Source organism: Rhipicephalus microplus, unplaced genomic scaffold (assembly GCF_043290135.1).
Source record: "Rhipicephalus microplus isolate Deutch F79 unplaced genomic scaffold, USDA_Rmic scaffold_24, whole genome shotgun sequence".
NCBI classification, from domain to species: Eukaryota; Metazoa; Arthropoda; class Arachnida; order Ixodida; family Ixodidae; genus Rhipicephalus; species Rhipicephalus microplus.
The window spans coordinates 4892428-4913608 of record NW_027464597.1 but is presented as its reverse complement, the minus strand read 5'-3'; the positions used below and the strand labels follow the sequence as shown (position 1 = coordinate 4913608).

Below are 21181 nucleotides of genomic sequence, written 5' to 3'. Positions count from 1 at the left end.
GGAAACTACTTCTATATTTTTTTTTACCCTACATGAGACTAATTATTTCTCTTTTGCAAGAGGGGAAAAAAAGGACAGAAAAAAGGACCAACAAAACATGGAACAAATGCCAAGCCGTATCTTTTTCTTCGTTTGCAATATTTCACGGTCTATTGCGAAGTATGTATACAGGACACGTGTGTCTGTAAAGCATGAAAGTTACTCTCACTGCATTTACAAGCAGAGGAAGTTTTTTTTCACTATTCACAAGCAGAGGAGTGGCTGTGTGGTAGACCACCCGCTTGCCATGCAAACGACCTGGGTTGAATTCTCACTCAAACCCCAAATTTTTTTATTAGTTATTTCACTTGTCTCTTTCTTGATTTTTGGGCCACGACAAGATGATTTTGCACTCACAACCAATGATGCAGACACCGACACCAATGCCAAAATTTTTGCAGAGCGAGCTCTTCAACGCTATCGCGTTAACAATGGATAAACAAGGCACGAACTGAGTTTTAAATGCAATAATATATCTTTATTTATGAGCAGTGAAATTCAATTCCACAATATCTCCCTTGAAAGCTACTGTTATTACACGCCACTGTTAGTCTCACATGAGCATGGAAGGATGTCTTGAAGGGCAAGGTGGTACATGATACTGTGGTGAAACAGCAGAAAAACGAGATGAAGAAAGAATGTTCACACAGCACAAGTGCTGACGAACAACTGTGTGCAAGTTTATTACACCGGGAAATATATAGCGAAACTGCATGAGTACAAGCTGTACTAAGCAAGTGGAAGTGTAGTACAAAAGTTGACACTGTATCAACCAGCTAGTAAGTACATAAACATTGCTGTGTGCACATGGCTCAAGGACACTTAAACGGTGAGAAAAATGCTAATTTGTGAAATTCTTAAGAAGTGAACCACATAGAATGCAGCATTAGTAAAGTTGAACTGCCCAGAAATACTGCATCCATTTCACAAAGCAGAGTTAAGTACCACATCTGGAATGTATATGCAATGTGGTAATATGAAATTTATTCAGCAAACGCAAGGGACACAGGCTGAGGATAACCTCTCCAATGACCCAAGTGCTCGAGGGAAAAGGATTATGTTCCCAACTTCGGAACATGTAAACAAAAAATTACCAACTTCCCTAATATGCAACAAAAATTCTTGAAAACTTTATGCATTCTTAGCATGTGCACGTCGTTATTTCTGCTTACCCTGCAGCCAAATCGTAAAGCTGTTTCAAGCTAAAAATTTGGGGCATACGGTAAGTTAAAACATGATGCTAATTACAGGGTTAAAAAATGCCCCTGGGCAGCATAAAATCGATGAAGCAATGCTAAATGGTGCCATAGATAAGAATGCTTTTGATAATTTTTGTCAAAAAGTAAAAATGGCAGTGATGTGCATCTGATTGCCTCGATCTTTGCCACTTGGGTGCCGAGAGTTGGTGATGTGACTATGATTATGATTTGGCTATGATTTCTCATTTTTCCATAATACTGGACTAATGTGTTAGGCAAGGCCCACATCAAATGACCTGAAATTTCACCACAGTAAAAGATTCGTCAAACTCCATTGCTTTGACGTTAATGTGTCGTTACATTGAACAATGGATGACAAAGACTTATTGATTATGACTGTAAGCTTACTAAATATGGAAAAGAAATGTACAACTCTGTGTATGGCTGCATTTAAAATACTCCCACGTCTCACATTGACAATGAACAACTCTTTAGAAATTGTTAGCCTTGAAGAAATAAGGCCCAATAAATTATTTTTGCAAAAATTCAATTTTTCTAAATTTTTATCTCAACCAACAAATCCAGCTGATGCTCAACGATTTGTTTTACGGGCCTAAAATCATCATTCTTATCTCGAAAATGACCCTAATCGACAATTTGAATTTCATCAGTCTGCGTGCGTCAAATGACCTCTAATGCTTATATGTCCAATGCAGCGGGTAGCAATGTGACCACATAAAATTTCGACCTCAACTGGAAAAACCATGGCTGCCGTGTTTGTCTGGGTGGTGCCAAGGAATAGTGAATGCACCAAAGACTTCTTACCGACTGCCAAACATGCCTTTTTCAGGCCTGCTTCACGATATAACTTAGGAACAGAAAACTACTGCTTTTAATGAATCATTTCTGTGGTTATCCTATTTCTATCCACCACCAACCAGTTCGGTTCAATTCATCGCTGCCAATTCGTCTTCAGTGCGGAAGGCTTGAGCGAATCGTGAAATGCAGTGTTATGCAGTACAGAGTCACAAACTACCTAATGTGACAATCGCCAAACAGGCAGGCACTTAGAAAGCTGGCACAAAAATAGCTAATTATAGTTCTAATAGCAGCTGCATATCCCAGAAGCCCACGTGTTGTTCACTATAGCCACGTATTACAAAGAATGGCGACAATGACGCATTGCATTCCATCTTTGATTGAGGAGCTGATTAAAAAAGAAAAAAAAGGAGAACTTTACAGGCTGAAGTGCAGGCAACAATAGTCAAAACGCGCTTTGGTGTTCCGTAGCGTACGCAACTCGACAAAACACTCTACCTGAACAAAAGACTCAACGGGTGCCTTTCTGCTTAACCACCCGCATTTGCTGGTGTGAACTTGAAAATTTACTATGTGAAAATCGCACATCAGAGACATTGTCTTGCACCAGAAAATTGATTTCCCGGCATGCTATGCTACAAAAAGAATTATTCTACAATGAAAAACTTATGAGCCCACTTTGGTATTGCAGAATGAGAACTTCATGACTTTTGTTGGTCCAGTTAATACATGTAACAGAAGACTAAGTGGCATAAGCGTTCTGCAGCTAAGTCATTGCCTAGTAGTGTCAGGGAATATATAGACAATTTTTCTGAAGGCAAGAAATGCACGAAAGATATACAAAATACAAAAATATTAGCAGTTCAGAATTACATACTATGGTGGCTTTTTGCAGCCCTGCAGTATATTTGTCCTTGCCTCGTTCAAAAAAAAAACTATTACTTTGGTCGATGCAGCATGAGCTGGTGTGACTTGTGTTACTACACTGTTAATTATAATTATGTATCACAATGCTAAACTTCCCTAACGACAGTCCCTTTCTTCCCAGGGCTCACCTTTGCACAGAGAAACATTGCACAATACAATGACCCAATATGAGAAGTTCAAACGTATTGACACAGCTAAAACATTGTACCTCTGTAGAAAGACCTAACGTAACACTCGATTGTGAACACTGCTTCTTGGATGTTCATGGACTCACAATAAAAACATGAGCAGGCTATAGGAAATTGTAGCAAGCTTGGTGGTTTAGAAAGGCTAAATAAATACAAAAGGATGAAATTCTGAACAAGAAAAACTTCTCTTTGTTCCAACTCCCAAAAGAGCTGGAGCTGGGAAAGCCTTTTGGACCCAAGCAGGCATGGCATCAACAAAAACAGTGTGTCAAAGGCTCAGCTCATGGCGTGTCGGCGAGTGTGTTCAGCGGCCAGCCGGTTGAACATGTCCCTCTGGTACTTGAACTGGTCAGCCTGGTGGGTCACAAAGAAATGTGGGCAGATTACATTAGTATCGCAAAGCTGGACAAATAGTGAAGCTCGTGGCCAATAAGTTTCTTAGCAATGCCCTAATTAGTCAGGTCGTAACTGGCATGATCATAATTTGTACAAACTTAATTAACAAAGTCTTATCTAAGCATGGTCGCAATTAGTCGTAGCTTAATAGTTTTTAGTCAGCTAGTTCTCTCTATGACCTGCCTTAATTTTTATTTAGTTTTATTTATTTATCGATACTGCAGGCCAATATGCAGGCCCATACAATACTACAATGACAAAGCATTCACAAAAGACTAGCAATGCAAGAAGAAAAACATATAGTGCAAGACGCTTACTTTGCAAAACAATTTACACTTATAACTGTGTGATAACCACAAAAGTTGATAACTATAAAAAAAACTCAACACAATAACAGGGCAATACAGACAGCATGAAATTTACGACAGAATTGCACGAAAAGTTAGCTTGATGTTAGCATAGTTCAGCTTAATTCGCTTGACTAAGCATAAAGACTAAGAACAAACATGAGAAGAGGACAAAAAAAAGCATGCACCAAAATATTGAAAAGCTTAACACCCACACTGTGAAAAAAACTGCGGGGTGCTGCAGCCACCATAAAGATATTGAACGGCCGCTTATCAGGCCTTGCCGTTTAAAACTGACAAGTGCAATACGAACATTGTGCGCTCCTAAATATGTCCGCCAAGTGATACAAAGCCATGTGCCACAGAGAGCTCAAATTTCAAATTAAACCTCTTTTGTCCTTTTCCTAGAGGGCACCATACCCCAAAATGGGGCTATGACGTACGACTCCGAATACACCTATGTGGATGAACGTGCCATGCCCTGCATCTAGGACAGGCTTTATGTACGGCGGGTGAGGAGAACATTGAGGCTCTCAGGCACAGCATTAAAGGAGCAGTGACATCAACTTGACGCATGTCGCGTTTTTTGCGTCAACGCGTAGTTATCGATCCCCTAGTAACGATTCGGTACTAATCATGCAGCAGAGGGATGAATTATGTGTAATATCGACTAGTATGACTAGTATCGAACCGAATTCAATACAGGTGCAAAGCCCACCAATTTTCAGCGCCACCAAGCAATTACCTCCCACCGTCAAGCCCCAACTGATCCTGTGGCCACATGAATTGGTGACATGATCTTCAGTTGACATTTCGTCTGCTCGACGCACGCGCATATAAGCATGTCATTGACACCACCCATTTGTCATCGCCACCGTCACCAGCGTCCACAAGCGATGATGAAAACACTAAAGAATATATTAAGAAATTGCAGCGAAGCGAATCATTTTGGGTTTGATCCTCTTAGCAGTGGTTCTGCAATCAACGCTGGACCGAGCAGCGATGAGACAGCTGGAAATGCACGCTTGGGCCATGCTGGTTGGTAAGACATATAAACGCTGTGTGCGTGTTACTTGTTTGCAATGACCGTAGCTTCGAACAATCACAATTGCACTCGCGACTCCACAACAAATCACCCGAAGCGGCACAATGAAAATGCAAGACTCACACGAACACACTGCACGAACCAAGTGAAGCCATTGCTAGGCAGCCAGGTGTTGCCGCCAGATGGTATAAACACCGCGATGACAACACTAAAACTGTCGTCGTCCCTGCTCGCTCATCGTCACTTGGCACCTGAGGCGTGGCCTATGAGATTGCTGAACATGTGAAACTATTGTCAATGTCTCATGGCCGGGAACGCGTCGATGAGCCTTGGAGGCTCTTTGCGCTATAAACAGAATAACTTCTACGTAACAGACATGATTAATACTTCGTTAAAAAAACTCATGCATACCAAGCATTCGAATGAATGCCACATTTTGAGTTTCAAATTTTGTGTCACTTCTCCTTTAACTCGTGAGAAAGAAACAAAGCACATTACACCCACGTGTGTGCGACATGGTGATATGTGTGTCTCACGTGACCATCAGACTCTGGTATCATAAAGGATGAGAAGGAGTTCGGCTTGCAAAAGATGCTCCTCACATCATGGTTGCTCACTGCTTCAAAATATTGCTTGTAATAAACAAATTCGAATAATTCTTTCAGTATTACAATCTCTATAGGGCACATAACTTTCAGTGCATGACTAAATGTTGCTATGCGGCTTTAAGTAAAAAGCGAGTTATACTCGTAAGTCACAAAAACTCTACAGGACACATGACTCACAGCACAATAAGGGAAAAAAAATTATTTAGTCTGTACTAGTAGATCAACCTATCAAAATAAAAAAAAAAACAACTCTTCCCACATGAAGAAACCAGGCAGGTTTAGTGAGAAAATACATACACAACAAAAATAAACTCCCGTATATATTTTGAGCTCTTGTTTCTCAGAGCCGAGGCGATGTCACGAACAGCTTAAGAGCTGTTCGTGACCTCTACGATTCACCTAAGTAAGGCCTTTGGACCTCTATGATTGTACTGGCACTCATAATCACACTGCGCATGCATGAGATCAAGGTACCAAAAGTGCTGTCTCATGAAAGCTAGTGGCTCCTTCCCACTCTCATTACGCTTCACTGCATCACACTACTGTATTGCAGCAGGGTTAACTTAAAAAAAAGCGCTAATTAAAAAAAATTTTCTTGCTTGTATAAAAATTTGCTTGAACGAAAACAGTATAAAATATTACTTGAATAAAACAATGACATGGTATGCAGAGCCATACGGGAAGTTTTCGCTACAGAAACAAACAATTGTTCGCTCACATGTGCACGTGCTATTGCAAGTTCCTTATCGTACTAACATGTCACACCGTAATTAACAGTAAGTAACAAAAGCCATATGGCAATATGGCACAGCAGCTGTACTACTTTGAATTCACGAAGAACTATAGGTGCCCTTGCCCCTTTTTCATTGGTGTGGAAAAAAGGGAGGGCATTGCGACTTGATTTGATTGATATGTGGGGTTTAACGTCCCAAAACCACCATGTGATTATGAGAGACGCCATAGAGGAGGACTCCGGATATTTCGACCACTTGGGTTTCTTTAACAAGCACCCAAATGTGAGCACGCAGGCCTACAGCATTCTCGGCTCCATCAACAATGCAGCCACCGCAGCCAAGTACTTTAGCCACTAGACCACCGCGACAGGGAATCATTGAGACTTTTTTGTAAAAACTGTTGGGATTCCTTAAGTTCAAGAAATCGTAAAACCACTATTCCTTGTCATTAAGTAATTAAAAAAGAAACAGCCCTGGGGGTTGCCAAGCAGTAGGAGCGGCAGCGTATTGTGTTCTTTTGTGCATTCTTTGGTTTGTCAGCTGGAGTACAAGAAAAGACGCCATAGCTTGGGGCCCTAATGGCTTGAGGGCCCTGGTAGTGATATATTTTCATTTTTTTTGCAATGGCGTATGGATTAGGATTGCGGCAGTGGTTGAGTGGTCAGAGCACCTATCTACAAACAGGGAGGTACAGAGCTCGATTCTCAGTGCCACAAGGCATGCACCAGTTTTCGTACTGAAGAGGGATACCTTTGACCTGGTGCTCGGGATGGTGGGTACCCGTTTCTTGAGAAGGTGGTCTCTCTTTCCCTATCTTTCTTCACCACTCCCCCACCCCCCTTCTTTTATTAATGCTGAACCATGCTCCTTCAAAGGACCAGTAAACGACCCCGAGGTTCAAAAATTGGAATGAAGGAAAATATGCGCACTTTTGCAATGTGAGCATGCTGCCGTAGGAATTTTGCGACTATGGGCGATAATAAGAAAGTTACAGGGGTTAGAACATCCGTTTCAGCTGGTCTTAAGTTTTGGTGCAGCGTTGCCAGTCTTCTCCACCTTAGCAAGAGAAAGGAGTAGCCCGTTGTCATGACTCCACCCACTTCGGCAACGTGACACGTCAGCAATACGTCCTTGGCTGCATGCCAAGGAATGAGCAAGGCTTCCCCCCCCCCCATGATGAGCACGTCATAGCAGCATGAGGAAGAGGTGTGGGGCGTAGAGCACCCTTCTCCTAGTGGTAAAATAGACGCCTCTTCACGTCGGAGGCTTTTGTTCTAGCAATACTACTTCTCCTGGTAGTCTTAGGTTCTACAAAACGGCAGAGGGCAATACAGGAAAATGAAAATGCTGACTGCAAGGCTGAATTTTCATTTTCATCACTGAAGGGTCAAGGCGCCATTTCGTATGACAGAGCACTAATTGAGAAGCTGAGTGATGCGTGAAGTTGCCCTTGAGCATGCTCGCGCCACTGCACATACAAGGCGAATTAGACAGGTGCGGGAATCGTTTTTCGAGATGGAGCGTCTGCACGGAGTGTAGGGCACTAATATTCGGAAAATCTGATCGCCACGGTCTACTGCACGAATGGGCGAGCTTGTTGGGGGAAAAAAGCTAGGAGGCTGTTTAGTGGCCTTTTAAGAGTTGCAAAAGCATGCATCTATGCTCTCCATAAACAGCCACTGCCACTACTAGGGAATCCATTAGTAATGTTCCTTTAAATGCGATGCTCTTCACAGTAGAGATGCACACTACTCACGAGTTCAGGCACAAGGGGGTCGTCAGGATTTGGCTGAGCCAGCAGGGCATGCAGTGAGAGCAGGACGACTTTGAGGTTCAGGGATGGGCGCCAGCGACCCTGCACAGAGCACGCCATGACAGGGGGTCACAAGGATACCCAAAGCAAGCATTTGTCAGGGCTAGGCTGCACGTAAAGGCACACACAGAACTCTGTGACAAAACAATCAAGTGCATCAAAGGTTCCGCACACTGACAAAACCACTAACAACAAGAACAACAACAAAAAAGAAAACATTTTTTACAAATATTTTAGGCTCCGTTGCAAGCATCACTTCCCTTGGTCATACCACTAGTATAGGGACTCACTATTTTCATCACACTTGCTCCGCCTAAAGGGGAACTCCAGTGCATTTCCAACCATAGGTAATGCCATTTTGAAATAAACGTAAACATTTTGACAGCAATCTGTCTGGCTGGGTAGAAAAGTTTAGAAAATTGAAAATCGCTCCAGCCACAGTTCAAAAAACTGCAATGTGAGCATGTGCCGCTCGTGGGCATGCTCACATTGCAGCGGCACCGTTCGTGAGCATGCGCCGCTCGTGGGGCAAACACCAACCCACATACGCGACACCAGCCACTTCTTGGAGCGCATGAGAGATGTGACCGTGAGCAGCGATGAGTGCTTCGTCTCGTTCGACGTCGTATCCCTGTTCACCAGTGTGCCCGTAGCACTAGCGGTATCTAGCGCACGAGCAGCGTTGAACCAAGACGAGCTCTTGGATGAAAGAACCTGCCTGGGCGTCGGCGAACTCTGTCGCCTACTGGAATACTGCCTCAAGGGGACGTATTTCAGCGTCAACGGGAGCTTCTACAGACAAGCCAGCGGGACCGCGATGGGAGCGGCGATCTCCGTTACGGCTGCGAACCTCACAATGGAACACATAGAAGAGACGGCACTGGGCTCCTTTATTGACAGGCCGAAAGTATTTGTGAGGTACGTGGATGACTGTTTTTGCATAATAAAGAAGGCAGCAGTAGACAGCTTCCTCGAACATCTAAACTCCATCGACCAAGCGATACAGTTCACGGTGGAACGAGAGCGAGACGGGGCGCTTCCGTTTCTCGATGTTTTAGTCAGACGACAGGGCGAGCGCATGACCTTTTCGGTGTATAGAAAGCCAACTCACACCGGCAGGTATTTGCATTTTTCGTCCTGTCATCCAACTGCCCACAAAGCTTCAGTGGTTTCGGCACTCCTCTCACGTGCACGAGTAATCTGCACATCGGAAGGTGAGAGGAAGAAAGAAGAAAAGAGGATTGTCGCCGAGCTACGAAGGAATGGCTACACAGAAGCGTTCATCCGCCGGGCGTCACGCCGTTTGTCGAGACGACAACCACCGCACCGCGGAAAGACACCTGCAAGCGACACACCGCCCGACCCCCTTTCCGCCCTGGCCACACCACCGCACACGAGAGAAACGAAGACGCCGAACAACCGCGTCGCCATTCCATATGTGCCGGGCATAAGTGAACAGCTCTCGAGAATCCTAGGAAAAGCCGGGGTCACGGTAATCCATAAACCTGTTTCGACGCTCGCTCGCTTGCTACCGCGGCCGAAAGACCGACCCCCGAGAGAGCTACACCCGGGCGTTGTCTACAAAGTGTCGTGTTCTGGATGTCCAGCCTGCTACATAGGCGAGAGCAAGTGCTTCCCGGAAAGAATGCGCCAACACAAGAACGACGTCAGGAAGATGGAAGTGCAACGTAGCGCTCTGGCGGAGCACTGCGAGAAGCACGACCATAAAATTGACTTAGACGGCGCTTCTGTTATTGAAACAGAACGGAATTCGGTAAAGAGGCTCTTGCTCGAGTCTTGGCACATTCAGCATACGCCTGCCAACGTGAACCGCTCGCTGGGAACAATGCCTTCGGTGTACGTTCACGGTCTCCGAAACGTGGTGGAAAGGGAAAGCCGGAGCCGTGGTGAGAGAACACGACGCGACAACACTTCCATGACCAAGACAGTCACCCCCTGAGGAAGGGACCGAGTCGGTCTCGAAACGTCGGGCTCTCTTTGAACTGTGGCTGGAGCAATTTTCAATTTTCTAAACATTTTAAATAGCATCAACAGTCCTGTAACAGCTAGAGTGGTTCATTTTGCTGAGAGACTAGTCAATAATTTTGCTGCTCTACTATTTCTGGCACATTCCATAGGATGTGTTTAAACCAACGTTAACGGCTACACCAAGGGACTTGACGTAGCGCACGAAAGGTACAGGCGCGACCGCTGCTGCAGGTAACACGGCTCGCACCCACGTGGTCGTGCGAAATGTCCGTCGAGGAGTTCCAATGAGCGCGGCTCCCAGCTGCGTGTTACCTCTAACAGTGGCCGAGAGAAAATGCACAAGCTGCAAGAGAAGTTTGTCAGCGAACTTAATTAATTAGGCCAGTTGGTTCTGTAAATCAACGATGTGGGTATACTTTTTTGTAGACGCAAACAGGGAATTGACAGCGGCACACCTGTCTTTGCCCTATGCACGCCTTCAAAGCGCACCAAAATTGTCGATATGCAGCAGAAGATTTGTTTTATCCATAGTGAAGTTGTAGAATTCAGCTTTTCGACTCGACTGAAAACCTGCCTTCTGTCGAACCACGAACATATTTGTGCTTTCGTCTAATCCCACAACCTCAGGATAAAACGCTTATTTCTACGCCTGTGTCACACCGGGCACTTTTTCTAGAGATCAGCGATGATCAGAAAAATTCACAATCCGAAGTGTTTGTGTGACTGAGAAATTATAAAATTTATTGATTATGCGATGATGTCAACTGTGGCTGGGTCACGCAAACTATTACGGCTTACTTAAGAGTAAACCAGACTTTCTACGTTCCATGTTCCCATAGAAAGATAAATGAGTTAAAAGGCGACGATGTTAGCGACAGAAAGACAGGCAATAAGTCATTTGCTCGCACAGTTGAGAGCCCACTCACTGGAGTCGCTTTAAAAGAAAATTCGAATACAAGGACAACACAATGTGAACACTGTGACGTACACTGCACAGCGATTCATGTTGAGGGTGGCTACTTGGTGTCCCACATTGTTTCAAATATTACACATCAATGAAGTCGCTGAAACACCCTTGCGATGAAGTTTCAGTGTTAGTTTTCACATTGTGCTACTTATTTCAGGTGTCACTACACACATATTTGCCACGGGTGGAGGACGACAGTGACCGATGTGTTCTCAGTAACTGGGGGTGTTCCATTAGTCTAACGTCTGAGTGTTGCCTCTGTGCCATTAGTCGGCGCTGAGCTTCACATTGCCTTTAATGAAGTGGGCAAAGCAAACCTATGCACTCTTAGAGGGAATCCAGTTTTCTCGTGTGATCACTGCAATGCAGGCATTCTTTCTATCGCCATTGGTCGGAAAACAGAAGTTTTCACTAGCACGTGAAATTAGTTCAGGCTTGCAGACTGCATCCTGGCTCGACACAGCATGTGCTCGAGTTGCAAGCGTTTCATTGTAATAATTTTATCCGCATAGAACATAGGAATACAAGCAGCCGCGCCCAGCAACGAAGGCTAAAACTAAGTAAAAAACAAGCCAAACCGGAAATTTCCAGGGCTGTTTCACGCGAACGTACAATGTTGCCAGAGACTGGCAAACGCTGGTGAAATCGTCCATACGCCGCCACGACTGGCCAGGCTGTAAACGTAGCACAGGTGCTTCTATCACGTGAAAAGAAAGTTGGTGATGTCATCGAATGCGGAATCAAGCTGTGCACTGATAAGTTGAGTGACGACTGCAGCTACTGTCCCAGTGCGGAAGCATCGCCTTTTGATTTCGACCCGCCGACGTGTGAAGCATGTCACATGCCCCAAATCGATCTCCTCGTTGCTCAATATTGCGCATGCTTAGTGCAAGACCCAATGTTAATGATGCCTAACATTATATGCAGCTAACAATGCGGAACTCTGCTTGCGTCGTCATCGCCTCGTAGAAGAAAGCACGTGCTGCATCCGTCTGCTGGGTGAGGCAGGGTTTTGAAAAAGAGTAGGAACTTACATCACATACACAGGGTGGCCTGCGTTTTCAAGTGTGAATGCAGATTTGGCTACCAATTTTTAAAGTTCATTTTTTAAAAAGCTACATGACCTACGGTTGTACAATTTGGCACATATTACCAAATATGGTTGAGAATATATATATATATATGCAAAGTCTTACTGAAGTCGATAAATATTAAAAAAAATCGCCGGAGTTCCCCTTTAGCAATTTTACTGAACCAAGCCAACCAAAGTGGAAACTTGTTTGTTATTTTTCAAGTTTTCTGGAAATGTCTCATCCCTTCAAGACTCAAGATTTACCTGCTCTAAATAACTTATCTTGAGACATTTTTCCGCAGTGAGTACTCATGCCCAACTATTTGCTTCCTAGCAAGTATTTATGGACGAGCTTTATCCTGTAGAGAAGCGTTTTCTTCCAAATACACTAGTGGGTTATTAAATAACATGTTCATCGAAAACGTAATGTAAGATCCATGTGAAATCGCACCGAAGTGGTTTAATATTTTCAGCATCAGTTTCGAAGAAAACCGACCCTAATTTGGTCTCAAACGCTAGACCATTGCATATTGGCAAATGAGACAAAGTACCTGCTATATTAGGTGTCCTATGAATACTGCGAGTTGTGTCAGTAGTTGACATAAATGACAGAATAATAGATAATAGAAAACTGGATCCAATAAGGACAAAATTACATAGCATGATCACTTCATCGACCAGTGCATCTTTTCACTTTGAATGCATGTCGTGACTTGATGTCCCTTTTCTGAGACTAGTGACTCTAGGTATTTTGTTATTGATAGCCGAGGGGTGCTGCTTGTCTCCAAATAGCAATTAACACGATAGCCTGGTCGCAGTATCAACATGGCCACATACCACGCAAATGCCATCTTACACCTCCATCCCAGCGTAGGGAACAGAGAGGCAGCTTTTGCAATAACAAGCTGATTCAGTTTTTAACTGATACACACAAACAAAGGACGGGCTGGTCATGTCCGTAGCTCACGAGTCGAGAATCCGAACTAACATGAGAAACACTTGTGTCTGAACTGTGTTCGAGTCTCAAGAGACTATAGCAAAAGACAACAATTCGTCGTCAACCTATTGCTTTAGTATGGCTCACCTTGGGTGGCATCTGGAGAACATCTAGGCAGATGCGGCCTGTAGAGTCCACGTTGGGGTGGTACACTGGTGTCTGGAACACTGCTACGGGTGCCTCAAATGGGTACCTGTATAGTGTACCCTGTATTTCAGTTTTGAACACTGCTACGGGTGCCTCGAATGGGTACCTGCACAGTGTACTCATTATTTCTATTTTGAACACTGCTATGTGTGCCTGAAATGGGTACCCGCACAGTGTACCCATTATTCTCATTTTGAACACTGCCACAGGTGCCTCAAATGGGTACCTGCACAGTGTAACTATTATTTTCGTTTTGACACTGCTATGAATGCCTGAAATGGGTACCTGTAGTGTACCCATTATTTCAGTTTTGAACACTACTATGGGTGCCTCAAATGGGTACCTGCAGGGTGTACCTATTATTTTCATTTTGAACACTGCTACGGGTGCCTCAAGTGGGTACCTCTATAGTGTACCCATTATTTATTTTCTTTTGGTCAATTATTGAACACTGTGAGCTGTAGAAAACCCTTAACGGAGTAAAAATTAGTAAAATATAGGTAGAACTTTCAACAAAACACAATCAGAACAGTTATTCCACTCTCAGTATTTCGTAAGACACAGCACAATGCGCTGTTTTTCATCATTCAGCACTCAAGCCATGGCACATATGTAAACATCAATGAAATATGTAAACATTTTGCTCAGCAGGCTGCCGAAGCTGCTGAGGTTTGGGCGCCTTTTTCAAAATAATGTAGCACTGTTTCATATGTTATAGAGGTCTCTATGGCTGTGCAGGCTGCCACCAAATGATTACTGGCCAGAAAACTAACTTATACTAATTATCGCCCATTGAAAAACTATTCGAGGCACCTGGCTGTCGGGAGATGCTTTCCAATTATGCTAGTGATTTGTAATACAGCTGTCTGTCAGTGCCCGTGCTTCGAGCAGCTGCAAATTATTTATTAGCTCTAGGGATCCCTAAAATTTAGCTTTGGCTTCTCTAAAAGGCCAACTCGATATTTCGAGATCAATGGATCTCCATAAAACGTTCCCTTGCACATTTCCATTACGTGTCCCCAATTCCAGGCTGGAGGGATATGCAGATTCTTTACAAATGAATTTTATAGATGGCCTGGACTCTCCCAACTGGCTTCCCACAATTATTGGCAAAATTGTGTTTGACAACATCTCCATCAAAATGACGCAAGTGCCCGTACCAAGGTGCCACTACATTGTCTCCTGTTCACAAGGCAACGACTGAGTGTGTTGTTTAGCCAATGCTTCATTGGTTTGGCGTGCCAACCTCAGTTTGTTGTGTGCCAGAGTGCGAGGAATGGCAAGTGGTGTTGTGAAACACTCAGAGCTAACGATCACCCTTTATCTTGATATTAGAATGTTTTAAATAGTAGTGCCATTTCACCACAGGGAAACTGTGCTAATACTTTACTGGATGGAGAGTGCCCATGCGCAAACATTACAGAAATGTGCTAAGCGTGGCCATTACCATACAAACACACTTTCTACAATGTATACAGGGTGCAACGTGACAAAGACTAGCGTGTCGTGTGAAAGGTGGCTTGTACATGACGTATATTAAATTCTTTCAAGTCTGCCAGCGCAATTTTAAACACCGCTATTGCCAAACTTCTAATAGCAATACTGCAAAGCTTCAGTTAGTCCGCAAACTCTCCAGCGATAGCATTTTGCCGATCGTGACCCCGCAAAATCAGCTGCTTGGGCAGGTGGCGCCATCTGAGGGTGAAATGTGCAACCAAGCAAGTACATAACTAAGCAGGTGTGCCCTGTTTCACTGCAAAAGAATGGCGATTTTACTTAGCCACCATATGAGCCTGAATCATGACTGTAATTTTCTAACAGCTCTGAGGAGCACGGTAACTAACAGACACAGCACGGCTGTTGTGACGGGGTCACCTTTCCCTTGAGCATCTGCTCTTTACCACCTTCGCAGCTTTCATACTTAGCGCTGGTGGGACTGGCATGTCTTGTGTAATTTCTGGTTTTCGTTGACGTCTACGCCAAAAGAAGACAAAACTGCTTGGTTGGGTTTTACTTTGGGTGCTGTGCTTTTTGGCTTATTTAAAATTACTATCAACTTTAACAACTATTTCTACTATCAGGACCATGACAGGGGTATTCTAAGAACATAAAAGCACCATTACTTTCACAACGTAAGAAAAGCGCTGGAGGGAACACTCTCTTGCAGGTGATGCTTTCTATTTAACTGCAAGCATACTAATCTAGCTCAAACTTACGTGGTGTGGCGAGCCATACTTGTAAAGTTCTGGCACAGATGCTCAGTGAAAGTTTGATGAAATGTCTGTTCAATGAAACACTGCTATAACATACATCACTACCCAAGTTGATCGAATAGCGCAGCTGCATAAAAATTTGCAACAACTTCTAAAGTTCGCTTCTTCTGGTGAGACGATTCATTTATATGGAGCAAAAATATATGTGAGCACTGCAAATCATTTATATTAAGATGTGCAGTTTCTAACCTCCTTACTGGAGTGGTGAATATTCCTAAAAAAACAAACACAAAAAATAGCAACATTTTGGTGCAGAGATATGGTGAACATAAAACAACAGCTTTCTATAGTGTTTCATGTTTAGAATGCTTGTCTGGCAGACATCAAGCTTACGTCAGACTAAAACACGAATGCTGAGGCTTTAAATGCCAGAACAACATGACTGAGGCACACAGCAATTAAACTCGAGAGTAATTTTGGCTACCTGAGGCTCTTTTGATGAGCACCTAGGTATTGGTAAACACAATCTTGCATTCAATCTCCACACAAATACAGTTGTGGTTTGAAATTAAATATTGAGCTATGCAGTTCAACAGTTTACTCGTCAAGCTGCAATGACGAAGGTTGCTTATTGCGCCAGCATCCAGACAAGGTGGCGATGCCTTCATCGGTGCACTATATTGTTAAACACACTTGATTTCACTTTTAACAGCGACCATTTTTTCAATGCGCCAACACTTGTTGATTTGTCGAATTGTGCGAGCTGTACCTACTGTGCTGCCAGGGAACTTGTTTAAGCAGTTTTTCGATGCACTAGTACATGAAGACATCAACGGGAGGGCTTGCTCACACCTGCGACTAGCACCAGTTAAGTGACCATTTACAACTGTTGACCAAAGAGTGTCAATGCAATAGATGTTCAAAACTGCATGCAATTTATAACCATATAGAGTTCATATTTGCTTGCATTGCTATTGCCTTCAAAACAAAGTGATATGAAGTCTGTTTTTACACAGGAAGATTATTCCAATGTGCCATTTGTTCCAGATCACTCTTTCGATTTAATGGCCCCAATCATTGTCACTGCCGAAGGTATAGCCCAACTCGTCACGAATCTTAAAGTTTCTACTTCATCAGGTATTGATAACATTAACTGCAAAATACTGAAGAACACCACAGATATTTCCAGCCTCTTCCTCTGTCTCCTATTTAACCAATCGCTATCATCAGGCGAACTGCCCAAGGATTGGAAGATTGGTAAGGTGATTCCCGTATTTAAGTCCGTTGACAGGCTTTCGCCCCGTAATTATCGACTCATTTCACTTACATGCATCTCTTGCAAACTACTGGAACATATCGTGGCTTCTCATATCTACGATCACCTTGAATCGCACAACTTCTTCTTCTCCCATCAGCATGGCTTCAGAAAAGGCTACTCATGTAACACCCAGTCATTCGAATTCACGACTGACCTTCACTTTAATATGAACGCTAACGAACAAAGTGATTGCCTCTTCCTTGATTTCGCCAAGGCATTCGATACTGTCCCTCATTGTCGTTTAATGTCTAAATTGGCCGCACTCCGTATTGATTCATTAATCCTGTCTTGGCTACGAAGCTTCCTCTCTTCACGTCAGCAACTTACGGTGATCAACGACATTTCATCTAACCTTTGCGACGTCACATCCGGTGTTCCCCAAGGCAGTGTAATAGGTCCATTACTTTTTCTAATATAAATTAATGATTTGCCCGATAACCTTTCATCCACAGTTAGGTTGTTCGCTGACGATTGCGCCATATACCGCAACATTAAATGTTTTAATGATCATTCCGCTTTCCAAAATGACCTTGACCTAACCTTCCGGTGGTGCGAAACTTGGCAGATGTCCCTTAACGCCTCTAAATGCAAGTTAATCTCGTTCACTCGAAAGCATAACAATTCAGCATTTCACTATAAGATTAATAACGCCGTTGTGTCAGCTACACCATCTTACAAATATTTAGGCGTTCACCTTACATCGGATCTATCCTGGACTACGCATATAGCAGCTGTCTCATCGAAAGCATCTCAATCTCTCGAATATATCCGCAGAAACTTGCGCAATGCTCCTTCTAACGTATGCGCATTATCATATATTACTTATGTTCGCCCACAGCTACAGTATGCATCATCCACATGGTCACCATATCAAGATTACTTGGTACGTATGTTGGAAGCCGTCCAGAATAGGGCAGCGAGATTCATCTCCGGAAACTACGACTATCATTCAAGTATTACCCTAATAAAACAAGACCTTGCATTTCAGTCACTAGAAATACGCCGCAACATTGCTCTTTTATGGCTGTTTCATAGGTACACTTATAGTAATGAAATTCACTGTTTGTCACTTTATTCTCCTGCGCGCACTTCCCAGCACATTCACAATGCCCATAGTTTTATGCGCATTCATGGTCACACGCAGGCATTTAACTTATCATCACTACCTCGAGCCATTGCATATTGGAACGGCCTTCCGGATCATGTTGTATCCATTTGTAACCGTGAAATTTTTCGTGACAACCTGATTTCGCTGCACTCTAGCATTCTATAACGCTGTTGCACCTTGATTTTTGTAATCTTTTATATATGTATATATTTTTTCGTCTGCTTTTCTCCTTTATTGTTATTTCGTTTGTATACTGATGCCCCCCTTACTCAATGCCCTTCAGTGGGCCTGTAAGGTATTTTGAATAAATAAATAAATAAAATAAGCTGACGTTCTGTTCTTGAGCATCTGATTGGCTCAGAGGTTTGTAACTCAAAAATCAAGCAGCGAGCAACTGATCCAAAGCAGTCATGTTGAAACGAAAGCAGCCATTTGCAACCAGTCACCTTGCGACTAACTCGGTGGCGCTAGCTCGTCTAGTTGAAGGTGTGAATGAGCTCTAAAAACTATTCTATCTCCTAAGCCAGCAACAATTACTACAACTAAGGCTGCAGGCACCTGTGGTACCATGGAGGAAGGAGGGAGCATTATGTCACACGAGGTGAAGCTCACCATGTCGGCCCAACGCGTGATCAAAACATCAGTACGTGCGGTAGGATTTAGTACTCTCGGTGATGTTCCATTTTTTGAACATCCTGTGTGAGCCACCGTTCTGCGCTGAACAAGCGCGTTTTGATTAAAAGCTATCGGGCGCCACAGTCCGAAGTCTGGCTGCTTGCATGATCTCACTACAAAAGGTCACATATTGGGTCGACACAGCTGGCTTCAAAACGACTTGGCTTGCCAAGGCAGGCGTGACGTATCGCTCCCTCCATAGAGCTTCATACAAAAATACCTAGAGGGCAATCTGGCACTACTGTCTACGTTGGCTCCTTCAGCGGCGCTTGTACCCCCATGGGAATTATGGAAAGTGCAGGCTTCGGATGGATCACGTTCTTGAGATTCATGACGCTTGTTTGCTGAGTGTAAAACAAAGTGATATGAAGTTATGTCTAATTTAAACTTGCTTCATTTCTTTGTACACAAACTTTATTGCAAAAGGTTTTTGTGACTAGGCGGTAGAAGTGAAACCTGGACAAATCTAACCACCAGGGTATGCACTGCTCTGCCATTGCCTACCAGATTTGGCATCAAGATGTAATGAATTATTCTTTACAACATTTCAAAACAAACATGCTTATTTTGCCCTCAAAAGTATGCAATATTTATTTATGAAAATAACAGCACAGTATTAAGTCAGAAACATTTAACGTTTTCTCTGCTGCGATGCCAGGTGCGCCTGTCCAAGTGGTCTACCCCAACGCACCTCTCGTTTTGTTATGAATTCGAGTCGGAAAAGTGTGGCGACGCGTGCACTTTATGTCGCCATTGTTTTGCAGTTGACTTCAACGAGTTTTGGCAAGACGCACTAACAACAAACGTGAACTCGATGTAATATCCTGCACTGCCATGGGACTCTACATCTATGTGCAGCGGTGAGAGGAAAATGCTTCACTTAAGCTGTTAAACTTGACTTATACAGCTACAACGTGGAAGTCAATTGAGAGGCCCAGCAGTTTTCAGCTTCTTTGAACAAAGGCACTGTTTCAGCCTTTTTCACCGCACCCCACTACCCGAGCTGCGTGAAGTATGAAACTGAAACTGTAGAAAAAAGTCCGTTGACAGTTCACTAGCTAACCCTATCCAATCCGAAGCCTGTACTTCCCATAATTCCGATGAAGCTACACGATCGCAGTGCCAGATTACTATCTAGGTATTATTGTATGAAACTGTATGGCTTCCTCCTTTTTTTTCTCGATGTGCGGTACACTTGATCAAGGACAGTCTGACAAAGATATGAACACACTAACCAAATACATACATCCAAATGATATATAAATTGCTTGTTCTCATTAAAGATGCTTGTCACAGCTTTTGCCAGCACTACATATGCAATAACCAAGCTGCCTAAAGCTGAGTCAAGCAAGCTATTGGCCGACTCAGATTATCTGCATGGCACAGAAATACAAGACACAGGAGAACTTTTAGAGTACAAGTTCATGGTAATCACAAAGCATAATGACCAATACTTTCTCTGCTACGCCATACGTACGAAACAATCAACAGCAAGGAAACTGAATCGCGTAAAGGGCAATGAGCAATTTACCAAGAATTGACGGAAAATTTGTGTTTATTAGAGAACACTTTCGATTAAGTATGACGTTCTTGCATAGCTACCTCTACAAGCTGATTATATCATTAAATGTATCGAAACATTTAAAGCGTACTCGTTACATTTTGTTTTGGGATTAATTAAGCGATGATATGAGCGCGGTGGGCAACGCACCTTTCGGGAATGCGAATGTTGAGCTTGAAAATTCCTCCCTCGTACGGTGTCCCGTTGGCACCGGTGATGACTGTAACAAACGCAAGTAAAGACAGGGTCAGGGAATAGCGTCAATCAGGCGCAATGTGGTCACATGAAAATCGAAGGTTTTCAATGCGGTAGAGAAACGAAACAACACACTTGCGGCGCTCCGCGTTTACTAAACAGTCAGAAACGGCGCGTCTTATGCCAATTCAAGCTGTCCAAAACGAGATACTCGCCTGCTTCGAAAGTGTCCAACATATCGGCGACCGGGTTGCAAACGATGCCCGGAGGCAGCTCCGAGTTCAGCATCGCCAGCTCTCGCTGAATACGAACGTTACGAAGCATCGCGACTCTCGTGTAATTGAGTTCCGTAAAGCTCGCTGCGTTCGTCTACTTCTGTGGCGACGGCTCCGAGCTCGATCTTCCGAGCAATACCACGTCAAACAGAAGACACCGAAGATGAAGAACTCGAACTGGTCGCGGTGCCGGCCGTCGTTCCGTAAAGGCGCGCGCCAGCTGTTAACGGACAGGCCGAGCTGCGTCGCCAGCGTCGCTGCGTCACAGAAGGCTGCGTTATGACAACGCCTCCTCTAGGAAGATGCCTGCCGCGTGAGAAGAAAAACAGCTGCCACACTCTTTCTCTCCTTCATTCAAAAAATGTTCTCGGTCGCTAGCGTCACTTGTGGCGGACGGTGCAACAACGCAACACTTTGCATAGCCCCAGAAACAGTGGTGCACAGTTGCAGGTCTCGAACAATTCTCGACTGACGCGCCCCTATGGGCCGCAGATGAAAAACGTTTAGCTGGTACCGCCCACTGCCGTGATAATGAATGGGTGGATGAAT

The 21181-nt window shown here is 43.8% G+C and overlaps 1 protein-coding gene across 1 annotated transcript; it reads right to left on the bottom strand.

Annotated features, from left to right (window-relative positions):
- Nucleotides 1-495: 495 nt before the first annotated feature.
- On the bottom strand, nt 496-20937 carry LOC119181409 (ubiquitin-conjugating enzyme E2 T). The gene is made up of 5 exons (XM_037432639.2): nt 20573-20937; nt 20313-20382; nt 13228-13333; nt 8059-8157; nt 496-3526 (listed from the first exon to the last, which is right to left on the bottom strand). Exons 1-5 carry the CDS (start codon nt 20679-20681, stop codon nt 3449-3451), a joined length of 462 nt encoding a protein of 153 aa, XP_037288536.1. The 5' UTR covers nt 20682-20937; the 3' UTR covers nt 496-3448.
- Nucleotides 20938-21181: the final 244 nt, after the last annotated feature.

What these genes read in the sequence shown, in the direction of transcription:
- LOC119181409 (XM_037432639.2), bottom strand. Translation starts at nt 20,681, where the DNA reads ATGCTTCGTAACGTTCGTATTCAGCGAGAGCTGGCGATGCTGAACTCG. An exon ending in GTTGGACACTTTCGAAGCAG is followed by an intron (nt 20,383 to 20,572) that starts GCGAGTATCTCG and finishes CGTTTGTTACAG; the next exon opens with TCATCACCGGTGCCAACGGG. An exon ending in TTCTCCAGATGCCACCCAAG is followed by an intron (nt 8,158 to 13,227) that starts GTGAGCCATACT and finishes TGCTCTGTGCAG; the next exon opens with GGTCGCTGGCGCCCATCCCT.